This window comes from Macrobrachium nipponense, chromosome 26 (genome assembly GCF_015104395.2).
Source record: "Macrobrachium nipponense isolate FS-2020 chromosome 26, ASM1510439v2, whole genome shotgun sequence".
Taxonomy (NCBI): Eukaryota; Metazoa; Arthropoda; class Malacostraca; order Decapoda; family Palaemonidae; genus Macrobrachium; species Macrobrachium nipponense.
The window spans coordinates 64,514,292-64,529,124 of NC_087215.1; the positions used below are offsets into that span (position 1 = coordinate 64,514,292).

Consider the following 14,833-nt stretch of genomic DNA (forward strand, 5'->3'; position numbering starts at 1 on the left):
TTAACAAGCAAACGGAAAAGAGGAAAACGGATATAAAGGGGAAAAGTGAACGCATTCTTAACTCTCTCTCTCTCTCTCTCTCTCTCTCTCTCTCTCTCCTCTCTCAGTAGACCGACAGATTTTAATCGTCAGTTTTTTTTCCTCCATAAAAACCCTCGACATCATAGGCTCTCTCTCTCTCTCTCTCTCTCTCTCTCTCTCTCTCTCTCTCTCTCTCTCTCTCTCTCTATTTTAAAATGGGAAAATGAGTCGAATAGAAACGAAAATGCGTAACTTTGTTGGAGGAAATTAAAAACCTGAAAAATAAAAGCACAAAAACGCAAAGTTCAAAGAGACGAGATAAAATGCCGAACTATTCTTGTGCCACTTTAGTTCATCTGATATAGGTCAGTGACCGGCAGATAACCCTAACGCCTAAATCACTTGGGTGTAACACTGCGTAGGCCTCCGTGGAATATGTAGATCCTTCTCATGTTGTGTGGGTGGCGGGGCGGGTTTGGGGGGGGGGCGGGGCTGGGGGGGAGAGGTGGACAAAAGAGTCCAGGTGAGACCGGTCGTGCGTCAGAAAAGTTGCAAAATATTTGGTCAATATTTCTGAAAGATTTTTTTATAGGTTGTAGTGAAAATAACCTGATAATTAGTATCGTGGTTTTTTTTTCCCGCAAAGTGAAAATGATTTATAAACCAGTGTCATTTCTGATATTTATGCGTGGGCCTCGCTTAAAAACTTAACGCCCTTTTTCGAGAATTTTTGTTCTAAACTAAATAAATGACTTCCATCGGTATATACATCATTGGTCAAAGTTAAGACATTATAGAATTACTAATCAGGTATCTCTGATATAACATAAGTAAAAAAATTAGTGGTCAAAGTTAAAATTTGTCAGCGTCAATGACAAATTTGAAACACCGATCTTGTCAAAAATAGCGATCCCGACCAGGGATTAAGCTGAGTTGAAATTTTCGTTGTTGTATATAATATATCATTATTTTTTATGAGATTTATTATAATCATAGTTTAACAAATTATCGATCGTGAGTCAAAAAAATGTCAAAATCTGTATTTATTATATGACACACACACACACACATATACATATATATATATATATATATATATATATATATATATATATAATATTTTATATAATATATATATATATTGTTATATATATATATGCTAAAATATTATATACTATATAATATATGGTATTTCTCGTGGGAATAATCACCTAAGTTTTAATTTGATTTATATATATATATATATATATATATATATATTTAAAAATTATATAATATATATATATATATATAGATCGTATTTCTCCTGGGAAAATCGCCTAAGTTTTATTTGATTTATTGATCTCACAGCTGAAGGTCACTTCTCACACGGTGTGCTCGCAACTTGCTCGGCTGACCAAGATCAGATGGTTCTTATAGTCTTTCCAAACTAACGACCACCACACAGAGGCCTTTTTCGTGATTTCTTAAGCAATATTTGGTCAGATCAATAGTTGCCTTGGCTGTTTCTCAAGTCCACCTTCAGGTGTAAACTTGTACACTGAGTACAAGGGTGACCTCCCAAGTACCTGAAGATTTGAGTCGTGTCTATTTTTTCCTCACGTCCTGGATTACATAAGCAAAGTGACGTCACCTTACATTGGAAACAGTTTTAAAAAAGAAAGAAAGGTTACTGAATCTCAGTCATGATTTCTGATGAGCGTCTTTCAAGGTCAAAATAGTCATTATCTCCGTCCTAATTACGTCATATCTGTGGGTTTTGTCGGCGCGAATATTTCAGTTTAATCGCTCTCATTTTGCTGTCTGTTTGTCTGATCATTTTATGCATTAATAGATCTGCATTGTTTCTGTGGGAAATTACACAATTTACCTTTACCGAAAAATTGAGGTTTCGGTATTATGATTTCTCTTTTGTGTATGAACAGGCCCCGTTAGATATGTTAACAGGAATTAGGGACAATAGTTGGTCAACTTCCAGGGTTTGGAACAAACGTAAGAATATCATAGGTGCGAGAACCTTATCACACTCCCTTGTAAGAGGAAAATGTGCATAATATGTGTATATATAATTATTTTCAAGATGTACGTAGCTGCAATAGCCACAATGCCTTCTTAACTTCTTGAATTCTTTGCTCTTTTTTTGGATACGCTTGTCACTACAAAGCCAGAAGATCCAAGTGACAAGCGTATCCAAAAAAGAGCAAAGAATTCAAGAAGTTAAGAGGGAATTGTGGCTATTCCAGTTGCATGTGTATCTGGTAAAAAAAAAAGTGGCCAGTAGATTCTATATATATATATATATATATATATATATTATATATATATATATATATATATATATATATGTGTGTGTGTGTGTGTGTGTGTGTTGTTACGTATGTAAATGTATGTATGTACTATGTGTGTAAATGAACCCAGATACACTTCACTTTCACACCTGGAAATATAAGTAAAACCAAGTCTTAATTCCTAAAGAATGATATTGACTCCTGAGGAGAAAGCATAACATTTAATCAACAACACATTTAATCAGAAAAGCACCAAGCCAATTCCCAACCAATCACACCAGGAAAAGAATCTTGCAGAACCTGATTGCCCAAGCATTTAATGCATGCGATCTAATTCTTGGGCAGAATTGTACTTATGTAAAATGGTCCGACGAGCGCAAGCAACTACGAATATCCATTTCTTTTCTGACATTTCTTGTTGCTCGAAACAAGTGTAACAGTATTTGATTTAAACGCGATATTACAAATGTTACGTCAAGGACTTTTTGCTTTTCCGCTTGCGAGCGATCATGAATTAATGAATTGCGGACCTAAAGAGATTGTTTCATATTCGTGAAAAACTTAAGGTTTTTTTTGTAGGTAATATAATACATGATTTATAAGAGCGAGTAAAAAATCTAGTTGATTTATGACGCTCTTACCCTGCCAGGTTTTATTTCGTGCATACATGATTGATGGTACAGATTCTATTAAAACTTGGACTATTAGTGTCATGGGCAGTAAAGATATAATATATATATATATATATATATATATATATATATTATATACATATATATATATATATATATATTATATATATATATATATATATATATATATATATATATATATATTGTAACGAGATTGGGAGTGGCATGGATGCTCAAAACAAGCCATTTAAAAGGAAGAAAAGACAGAGCCAACATGGAAACACAAAGAATTCCCCAACCCGGAAGTGACAGATACAGAATATGTTAACATAACCGATTGACTGACCATCGAGTTCCCGACCTCCACCCGGTGTATGCGAGAGTGGGTAGCCTGACGTGCACAACGAAGTGAAGGAAGTGAATCTAAAGTGAAAGTGGCGGGTGGATCCTTTATTGGACAGAAATGATTAAATTCGACCCCGTGAAGAAAAATACATTGTGAAGAACGTTTCCACATTTGGCGATAATTCCCGATAAAATGGCGAAAATAAGGCCCTCTGTATTTATGGAGGTGATGGAAAAAATAGGAGTGAATATAGCCCTTAAGAGGTAGAGTGTGCCTAGTAGAAATAAAAATTAGCTAGGCCTATTATCCGAGCCTGTCAAGACGTGCTGCCATGTCTTTTTTACCCCCAAGTGTTTATAGATCATCAGGATTCAGGTCGAAGATAATTATATTTTAATTTGAATGTAGCAGTGTGAAAACGGTCTCATTTTATGTGGGCATTCATATATGTATACACTATCACACATGCACACAGATATATATATATATATATATATATATATATATATATATATATATATGTATGTATATAAATATATTCTTATGTATGTGTGACACACACACACATACATATATATAATATATATATATATATATATATAGATATATATATATTGTGTGTGTGTGAAGTTGTGAAAAAAAGTTCCGAGTTAAAGAATAATGCAAAAGTGTTATAAGATGGCTCGGACATGTGGAAAGAACTGAGGGTGGTAAACTGGTGAAAGGAGATACAGTTCACAAGAACTGGGAAAAAAAGGATGAGAAAGGACCTATAGAAAGAGAAAGGCGTTTTTGTAAAAGAGGTACATATTCGAAAGGAAGGGGCCTGACCTGCGGGAAACGTGAGAGTGTATACGAGACAGAGGTGAGTGACGCACTGTGTTGGATGGATGGAGCCACCTGTTTAGGCGTATCTAGCAGCTAGTGTTATGGAAGTTGTGTGCACAGGAGGTTCAGTAATTCGTCTGGAAATGGGGCGTTGATCATTGTCTTTTTTTTTTCCTGTGAGCCAGCCTTTACGTTAATGGAAATAGCTAAGGTTCTTTATGTATAAGTAAAAAAATACACACACACACATACATACATATATATATATATATATATATATATATATATATATATATATACATATAGGTGTAGATATATGTGTATGTTAATATGCACACACGCTTGTAAATTATATATATATATGTATATATATATATATATATATATATATATATATATATGTATGATATATATTATATATATACATTATATATATATATGTATATAAATATATATATATATATATATATATGTATGTATATATATATATTATATATATATACTTATATATATACACACATATATATATATATATATATATATATATATATATATTATCAGTGATGTATATATTTAGAGACAAGATTATAAGAAGTTCGCATGAAGGAAACCACCACGAATGTTTCATCAATGTATTCCCCCGAACTTCTTCCCTAACAGACACTAATGATGGACATTTGCAGAAACTATTAGGAAGCAATCCAGAGACATAATGAAATTGCAAGCTGGCAATCAGCGAGGTTAAGACGGAGAGAGAGAGAGAGAGAGGACGAGAGACTGACGAGAGGGGAGAGAGAGAGAGAGCCAGTAGCACACTTAAGGAAGTGACTGCAGTTGCATGGCTGTAAATCTGTTGCATATCTTGCAATCAGTGTAAGAGGGAAGCTGGAAGACTTGTATTTTTAGAGGAGAAATTCTATAGTCATTACTTTAATGGACCAGTAGTTTTTTTTATATTATTTTTTCAAATGTGATATTATAAGGCCTGAACTGTATTGACATTTCTTGTTAATTAATCTAGGTCAATATATATATATATATATATATATATATATATATATATATACATACTATGAATTTAACATGATCACAAAAAAGATGTATATATATACACATATATACATATTGGTTTGGGGGGGGGGGGGGCGCGCTCTCAGTTAGATACATACGTACATGCAAAAAAACACTCAAACTACAGGATATACTGTGTTGACAGCACATATACACAGATGTTAATTAACAGACTGGTTGGTATCTTTTCGAATCACAACAAAAAGTAGCATTCTTTCCTATCTATCTCCTTCTTCTTTCCTACCGTGATCCTTACACTTCCTATCTATCTCCTTCTTCTTTCCTACCGTGATCCTTACACTAAGGGGTTGGTTGCCTGATGTGCCTTTCTTTACAACATCAGACATGGTTTATTATCTGGCAAAAAGGGTTTTTACGACCGCATGCCCTTGCTGTCATCAGTCACAGTTATTGGCGGTGGGCCTCGCCTTTGACTAAAAAGTCCACCTGCAAGGCAGCAGTTTCCACATTAATTGGCGGTGGGTCTAACCTTTTACTTAAAAATAAAACTGCAAGGCAGCAGTTTCTACGGCTATATCCAGTGGGCATAGCTTTTTATTTAAAATATAAGACTGCAAGGCAGCAGCTGTCCTTTTAGTCGCCTTTTACGATACGCAGGACCTACGGTGGTAGTATTCTTACACCCCTACAACAAGTTGAGAACGTATCCATCTATCTATCTATCTATAAATAGATATATATATATATGTGTGTGTGTGTCTGTGTCTGTATTACTTGTATTTGTTTTTGGTGTTTTTGCTGGAGTGTGTCCGTGAAAATGCGCCGTGGAGTCATTATGCGTTCCCGATGGCTTATTTATCTTACCTCCTCCAGTTTGTTTTGACTTAAAAGAACCTTGTGGCTCGATAGTTGACCTCACAACATAAATACAGTTTTGCTATTTTTGTCTCAAATATATTTGCGTTTTTTTCTTCTTCTTCTCTTTGTCCTTCACAAAATCCTGGTTCCTCTACAGAAAAAATAAGCGTAATCAGGTTTGTAAAGGTTACTTACAAACGTGCAATTGTAGATCTGCATTTAGAATCAATATAATAAATATCTCTCATAAGCTTTGAAAATATTATTTGAACGAACACACAAGTGAATGATTGTATTGTATAAATCAGGTGTACCTAAGCAAAATAAGAAAGTATTCTTATTACCCATGAAAACTCTATTTAAAATTCTGTAAATTTTTAACTACAAATCAAGTGCACCGAAGAACAATAAAAATATTTTCCGCATTGCCCACTAAAAATAAAAGAGAAAAAAATATCTTAATCAGATCGTACACTTGTAAAAATGTCCAAATTAGACGCACGTTTGTCAAATAACGTCCCCCGTCGCTTTCGAAAAGGTCATTTACAAATGAAATACGCCCACATAAATATGATGCACGAGAGCAGAATCAATTATGATGTTCCCTCTTGCCGCCCAAATACCCGCGTCACAAAGCACACTCGCTTGAAATATGTTCTAGGGGAGTCAAGGTGAGAAATATTTTATATTGTTTACAGGTATTTCAGTGTCCGCTTCCTGCCATATTATTTTGTTGTTATAGAATGGCTTTTTTCATATATGAAAGAAGAAAGTTGGGATGGCCAACGAATGATTGATTGGTTCAGGAGTACGATGGCAGGACAGATAATGTATAAGGGCCGAGAAGATTTTTCAGGTTTGTATACAAAATGTTTAGTGAATTGAATTAAAATTCTGACTGGAAGTTTTGATAGATAAACAGAGTGACAGTTGAATGAATTCAGATAAGTTGCTGAATGCATCATAGATAACTGGGATGATAATTACCATCGGATTTAGATATAGTAGTACTGGAACACCCTATTGCACTAAAAAAAATATTGAAGTAAAATAAAGAGCTGATATATTAAGTATCTGCAAAAATATAGCTACTTACACATGCATGATTTTTTTCTATGTTCACAAAGATTAAAACCACAAATATCTTTTCATATCGAATTCGATAGCTTATACCCAAGACGTATTATAATTGCAAGTTATTCATAAGCTATAGTGAACTCGATGCTAAACGATATATATTGTGAAAAATTTCTTAATGTGAAAAAAAAGTCCCGCGTGTATAAGTGACAAAAAATGTACTATAGATATAGGAACATGCCAGCTGTTTAAAACTTTGTGAGGTAAAAGCTTATGCCCAGTCCATATCCTTTTTTTACAACCTCTTTCGTCCTCCTGACTGATTGCAAATCAAATGACCTTGGCTGGACTCTATTTCGTAATTAAACATTTACGAATTTTGGACCGCACTGCTTGCTCTTCATTTAGCAATGGAGGACCTTCTGGACTACAGTCAGTTCAAAGAAATGCTCCGGTACTCGCCTCTGGTTTATAGCGTCCATATATACGTGTGTATTATATATATATATATAATATATATATTATATATATATATATATATAATATATATATGGATATATATCATATAAATATATATACATATATATGTATATGTAGGTATATATATATATATATCGTATATATATATTTATATAATATATATGTGTATGTACATATATAATTAATATATATATATATATATATATATATATATATATATATATATATAATGTGTGGTTATTTATAATATATAAAATACATCGAAATTGAAACACTCATTCCTGGAAGTGAAAGGTTTCGAAAAACGCTGATTTATGGTATCCGCGGATGAAGAGCAGTTCCTCGAACTGCAACTATCCTCTGGAAAAATGACAAAGGCAGGCTTGATCATTTTCAGTAATGTTCTCACATTCGAAATACGCAATCCAAAGAAGACCATTTTAGAAAATATCCCAGCCTGCTTCCAGAAAACAGAATGCCCGGACGTCAATAAAGAAAAACATGAAAAGAAAACTAATAGCCTAGGAGAGACTTAAAAATCATTTCAGTCTATCTGGGAATAAAACCAAACATTTCAAGGGGAGACTTCAAATAAATCATTTCAGTATATCTGTGATAAAACCAAACATTTCAAGGGGAGACTTAAAATCATTTCAGTATATCTGGAAATAAAACAAAACATTTCAATGAGAGACTTAAAAATCATTTCAATATATCTGAGATAAAACCAAACATTTCAAGGGGAGACTTCAAATAATTTCATTATATCTGTGATAAAACCAAACATTTCAATGGCAGACTTAAAATCATTTCAGTAGTGGATATCTGTGAATAAAGAAAAAACCAAACAAACAGTTTCATGAGACTTAAATCATTTCAGTATAATCTTTGAATAAAACAAACATTTCAAGGAGATTTAAAATCATTTCAGGTATATCTGTGATAAAACCAAACATTTCAATGGAAGGGGACTTAAAATCATTTCAGGGTAATCTTTGAATAAAACAAAAACATTCAAGGGATATTTTAAAGTCATTTCAAGTATATCTGAGATAAAACCAAACAAAAATTTCAACAAGGGAGACTTCAAAACTCTTCACTTTTACCATTGAGATAAAAATAACATTTCAAGAGGAGAATTAAAACCAAACATTCAAGGGCTATCTGTATAAAACCAAAATGATTCAAGGGGAAGAAACTTTTTCAAAGAATTTCAAATATCCTGAGATAAAAAACCAAACATTTCCAAGAGGAGACTTAAAATCATTTCAATAAATATTCTGAGATTAAAACCCAAACATTTCAAGAAGAGGAGACCTTAAAAAATTCCATTTCAATATATCGTGGATAAAACCCAAACATTTCATAAGGGGAGATTTAAAGTTCATTTCAGTATTATCTGTGAATAAAACCAAACATTTTCAAGGGGAGAACTTCAAATCATTTCCAATATAATCTGATAGTATGAAAAACTCAAACATTTCAAGAGGAGACGTTAAAATTCATTTCAAGATATCTGTGATAAAACCAAACATTTCAAGGGGAAACTTCAAATCATTTCAATATATCTGAGATAAAACTAAACATTTCAAGAGGAGACTTAAAATCATTTCAATATTATCTGTGATTAAAACAAAACCAAAAATTTGCAAGGGGAGATTTAAAGTCATTTCAGTATATCTGTGAATAAAACCAAACATTTCAAGGGGAGACTTCAAATCATTTCAATATATCTGAGATAAAACTAAACATTTCAAGAGGAGACTTAAAATCATTTCAATATATCTGTGATAAAACCAAACATTTCAAGGGGAAACTTCAAATCATTTCAATATATCTGAGATAAAACTAAACATTTCAAGAGGAGACTTAAAATCATTTCAATATATCTGAGATAAAACCAAACATTTCAAGAGGAGACTTAAAATCATTTCAATATATCTGTGATAAAACCAAACATTTCAAGGGGAGATTTAAAGTCATTTCAGTATATCTGTGAATAAAACCAAACATTTCAAGGGGAGACTTAAAATCATTTCAGTATATCTGTGATAAAACCAAAGATTTCAAAGAGAGAATTCAAATAATTTCAATATATCTGAGATAAAACCAAACATTTCAAGGGGAGACTTAAAATCATTTCAGTATATCTGTGAATAAAACCAAACATTCCAAATACAAGATTTGAAACAAAAAAATAATAATAATATTTTTGTATGATACCACACAGGAATCGAAGTCCTGAATGCTCGTCAATATAATGAAAATCAGAAACACCCTTTACCATAGCCAACATGTTAGAAGCTTCCGGCTTCACTTTCGACCGGAAAAAGTTGTGGAACTGGACGAGCTTTTTCTGGATCCTGAACTTCCCTGGCTCCAGGGATTTCAGACGCAGCTTGCTGCCGAAGATCCGGGGACCTGTTGGGAAGAGAAAGAGAGAGAGAGAGAGTTGTTGTTATTCTGTGTTGTGGGTCAATGTCTAGTCAGAATTCCTGAAAGGACGGTTGTTTAGGTATGGTTAATGTTTGAGCATATTGGTGCACAGTGATATCAAGGAGTAAATAGTATAGAGATAGCCAACGCTTCCTCAAGATTTGAAGATTATCAGTAGAATGATTAAGAGTTGTTAACCCGCACTATTATTTATATATATATATATATATATATATATATATATATATATATATATATATATATATATATATATATATATATACACGCACACATATACGTATAATTGTGTGCGTGTGTATATGTAAGACTTTCGAACGTATTCATAATCGTCTATACATTAAATATAATGTATATATATATTAATGTATATGTATATATATATATATATATATATATATATATATAGGTACAGATTCATGAATTCGAAATGAAGGATTAATAAGCTCACACGTCCCTGGTTATTCCTATCTCTTCTCAAAAGGTGGATCAGTTCTCACTGAGTGAAGTCCGCTAACGTTGTTTTTACACATCTTATGATTGTGCAACCTTACCCAAAAAGCAATCCAACTCCGCGTTACTCGAATACTTTTAATGTGCAAAGAGCTATTGCGCTGATATAGCTGTCTGTGGTAGGAGACCACACAAGTTGAAAGTGTTTTAGACGTGTAGTAATTATATAAACGTGACACATTTGGCTCCGGAGATCAACATTTCTAATAATTAGGTTTTCTTTGGATCATGTTTATACTCGTATTGGTTGGTTTACCGTATGTAGCTTTCATATTTAATAATGAAATGTGATTAAAATTCGTTATACTAGAAATAGTATAACAATAGAGCTTTTCTGTTGAAGTTTCAACCGTTAAGTGGTTATATAATTCGTAACATACCAACGCTTGCCATATTGCGCAAATGTATTTTCAGTGCCGTTCAGCGATCCTGCAGGTGTCGCAACATTATTCTGGCACCGTTTTATTCTGTGTAAATTAAGTTTTTTTTCGTTCGCTTAGAAACTGAGAAAATTCCGTGCACATGAGATCGCAAGTGGATTCAGCACCTATCGATCAATGACCTGAACAGGGCGCTTAGATGGAGAACATTTTAATCCGACTAAAATGTTCGACAATGGAGAGCTCCATCATGGCGCTGTATCTAAGCGTCCTAACTGTTCAGGTCATCGATCGAAAGATGCTGAATCCACTTGCAATCTAACGTGGACGAAATTTTCTCGGTGTCCAAACGAACGAACAAAAGCTGAATTTACACAGAACAAAATGATGCCAGAGTCACGTTGAGACACCTGCGGGATTGCTGAACGGCACTGAAAATACATTTGCACAATAATGGCAAGCGTTGGCATGTTACGAATTATATATACCACTTAACAGTTGAAACTTCAACAGAAAAGTTCTTTTGTTATACTATTTCTAGTATAACGAATTTTGATCACCTTTCATAATGAAATATGAAAGACACTAACTTACGGTACATCACTATAATATGGCCATTATAAATGAATCTCCTGGACATATGAAAAACATTATGTGTTTTGAAATAGCACAGGTCAACAGCGGAATGGACCATCGTACTGACTAGAATTGTTTCAAGAATAATCTTTTTTTCATAAATATATTTGTGAATGAGGTGGTTTCACTTAGAGGGTGATTGGATTGTTTATGGAAACTACCCACTCCTCACCTTAACTTGTTCGCCTAGGCGTGCGTGAAAAGACCATTTGGAAGGTTCAAAGTACAGTATGAGGCATTCCCACCGTGAATAGTAAGGTTCGATGGAGTTATTGTATTTTATAGCATGTAAAGTAATCATGGTGTCATTGATGATTATGCGGTAAAATAATACAATAACTAAGCTGTTGTTACACAAATAAAACGTTGCACGATCTGTCACTGAAATTCGTTCTTTCCTTCAGAACGTATAACTTATCGCGTGCGATTTTGGGTATCTGTGGCCCTCAAAATTGCCAGATTCGCCTGATTTAGAATGTAACTCCTAAAGAAACAACATCTGTAGCCAATTTCTGCCTATATCTCGCTCAGATCGGCAAACATTGTGGTCAGTTCCTAAATTTTTACTATTCTGCAAAAGGAAACTATTGAGATGGTTATTTGTCTGTCCGTCCGCACTTTTTCTATCCGCACTCAGATCTTAAAAACTACAGAGGCTAGAGTGCTGCAAATTGGTATGTTGATCATCCACCCTCCAGTCATTAAACATATTAAACACACTAAATTGCAGCCCTCTAGCCCTTGTGGTATTTATTTTATTTAAGGTTAAAGTTAGCCATGCTCGTGCGTCCGGCAACGATACATAGATGCCAACACCACAGACCACCACCGGGCTGTTGCTGGAAGTGTCATGGGCTATGGATGAGAGTTTCATGGGCCGAAGGAACTTTTGAGCATATTTTTTTACTTGTGTTTACATGTGGTCAGTTTCATCGTATCTCAGAATTTCAGTTGCTGTCCTCTTCAAAGCAAGAGAAGCATTGTGGCAGATTCGTGCCAGTAACGTCGGTGGCGGTGGGACCCCTGAAGCCTCTCCCCCGTTGCTTCATTATTGATTATGTGCCACGTGGAAAGACCGGTGCTCTTATCTACACGCCTCTTCACTTTAAAAAGGTTGTTTTGATTCTGCAGAGTTTTGCCTAGTGAGAGAGAGAGAGAGAGAGAGAGAGAGAGAGAGAGAGAGAGAGAGAGAGAGAGAGAGAGAGAGGGAGGGAGGGTTTTGATACGTGTATGAGAAGACTTCTCAACATTTCACTGACTCACCATATCAAACTTCGTATTTATTAAAATGTTCATAATTCAAATGCAATAGGCCTAAGATGATATTTATCTGAAGAACTAAGCTTCCACGTCGGAAAATAGATTAGGAAAAATAAATCATTAAAGAGAGAAGCGAAGAATGAAAACGCAAATCGGTAAATCACCAGACTGGTCAAATATATTGATAAATAGAGGGGGGCGGGGGGCGCCTTTAAAGCTGCATTTCGGGAAATGAATTGCCTGTCCTTCTAGTCGGAACCGGGCCTAATCTGACATTGCATGAAGAATCGTTTGAAATGAGGGCTCGTGAGACATAAAAGGGGGTCTCTCTCTCTCTCTCTCTCTCTCTCTCTCTCTCTCTCTCTCTCTCTGTAGACTTGCATACATTTCCGCCATCACTCTTTTTTCCCCATAGAAGCCCTGTAACATCAAAAACCTCTCTCTCTCTCTCTCTCTCTCTCTCTCTCTCTCTCTCTCTATAGATCTATATTTCCGGCATCAATCTTTTTTCCCCCATAGGAACTCTGTAACATCATAAAATCTCTCTCTCTCTCTCTCTCTCTCTCTCTCTCTCTCTCTCTCTCTCTCTCTATAGATTTATATTTCCGGCATCAGTCTTTTTCCCCATAGAAGCCCTGTAACATCATAAAATTTCTCTCTCTCTCTCTCTCTCTCTCTCTCTCTCTCTCTCTCTCTCTCTCTACGGACTTTCGCAATTTTCATTATTCATGTAACTTTAGATAACCTAGATAAAAACTTATTACCGTTCTTTGCAAGCTCAAAAACATGTTATTATGTTATTATATATATGAATAATGTTACAATTTATATATGAGCATGCTATCATTACATATGAACTGTTACTATTATATATGAACATGTTATCATTATGTATGAACTGTGGTGCCGTTGTATATGAACATGTATATGAACATGTTATCATTGTTGTGAACTGTTACTTTTATAGAGACACTGTTATCATTATCACTCGCCTGTAAATGTTCATCTCCTGTGTTACCAACAGTAACATCTACAGGCTTTTTAATATTTCAGATGTTTGCTTACTGGGGAGTAAGCCTACAAACTGCTTTGTTGTTGTTCGTTGTTGTTGTTCTTGTTGGGGCGTTAGGGAAGCAGTATGGAAAAGTCTAAAAAAAAGTCTGAAAAAGGTGTTTCGTGTTGAGTTACAGATACAGGAATTTTAGGATAGGATATTTATGATCTATTTATCGGAATGAAAATGTAAAAAGAATAAATAATAAGCAGTACAGAACAAATATTTCTTATAGAATATAGCGTATTCATTTCAATTTTCATTGGTGGAACAGCTCGCTATTTGATCATAGATTTTAGCGTGCTCCCCCGAGTAACCTGGAGGTCGGATCACGCCTTGTTCCATTGGTATTCTAAGCAGTCTAAAGGGAAGCCTTGTCGTTCCTTTCTCTGAACGAGTCGAGAACACTTGACAAGCGATATAATGGTCATTTATCGTAGGTGCGGAATGCGGTAGCGATAATTAATCGATGCAATTAGGAAACTGATTCCAAATTAGCGCGGAAATTGGGCAGTTAATTCCTTAGGAAAATTAATTGGTTCCAAGTTCGCTTGCATATATATATATATATATATATATATATATATATATATATATATATATATATATATATATATACAAATACATACATATATATATATATATATATTATATATATACATATACATATTATATATATATATATATATATATATATATATATATATATATATATATATATATATATATATGAATTTTATCACATCACCGTGATTCAAATACAAGAATTAGGCTACTAATGTCCTTTAATATCCAGTTCGCTCTACCTCAGACATAATATATTTTCACTTATGTTAACCCAAGGGGAATTTTTTTTTTTAAATAATTTCGTCGCCTCGTGGGCTCGAACCACGGAAGTCATGAACTCAGGACTGCAGTGATGCACCTTAAACCACACGGCCAGCCCAGGATACGACGACCTTATTATTAGCTAA

The 14,833-nt window shown here is 34.1% G+C and overlaps 1 protein-coding gene across 1 annotated transcript in view; it reads right to left on the reverse strand.

Annotated features, from left to right (window-relative positions):
• LOC135200343 (cysteine-rich secretory protein 2-like) overlaps positions 1 to 14,833 on the reverse strand; it is a 58,598-nt gene that overhangs the window by 9,614 nt on the left and 34,151 nt on the right. Inside the window, exon 3 of the mRNA XM_064228921.1 lies at positions 9,847 to 9,983. Within this exon, the coding sequence (XP_064084991.1) occupies positions 9,847 to 9,983 (137 nt within the window). The remainder of the gene's footprint in view (positions 1 to 9,846; positions 9,984 to 14,833) is intronic.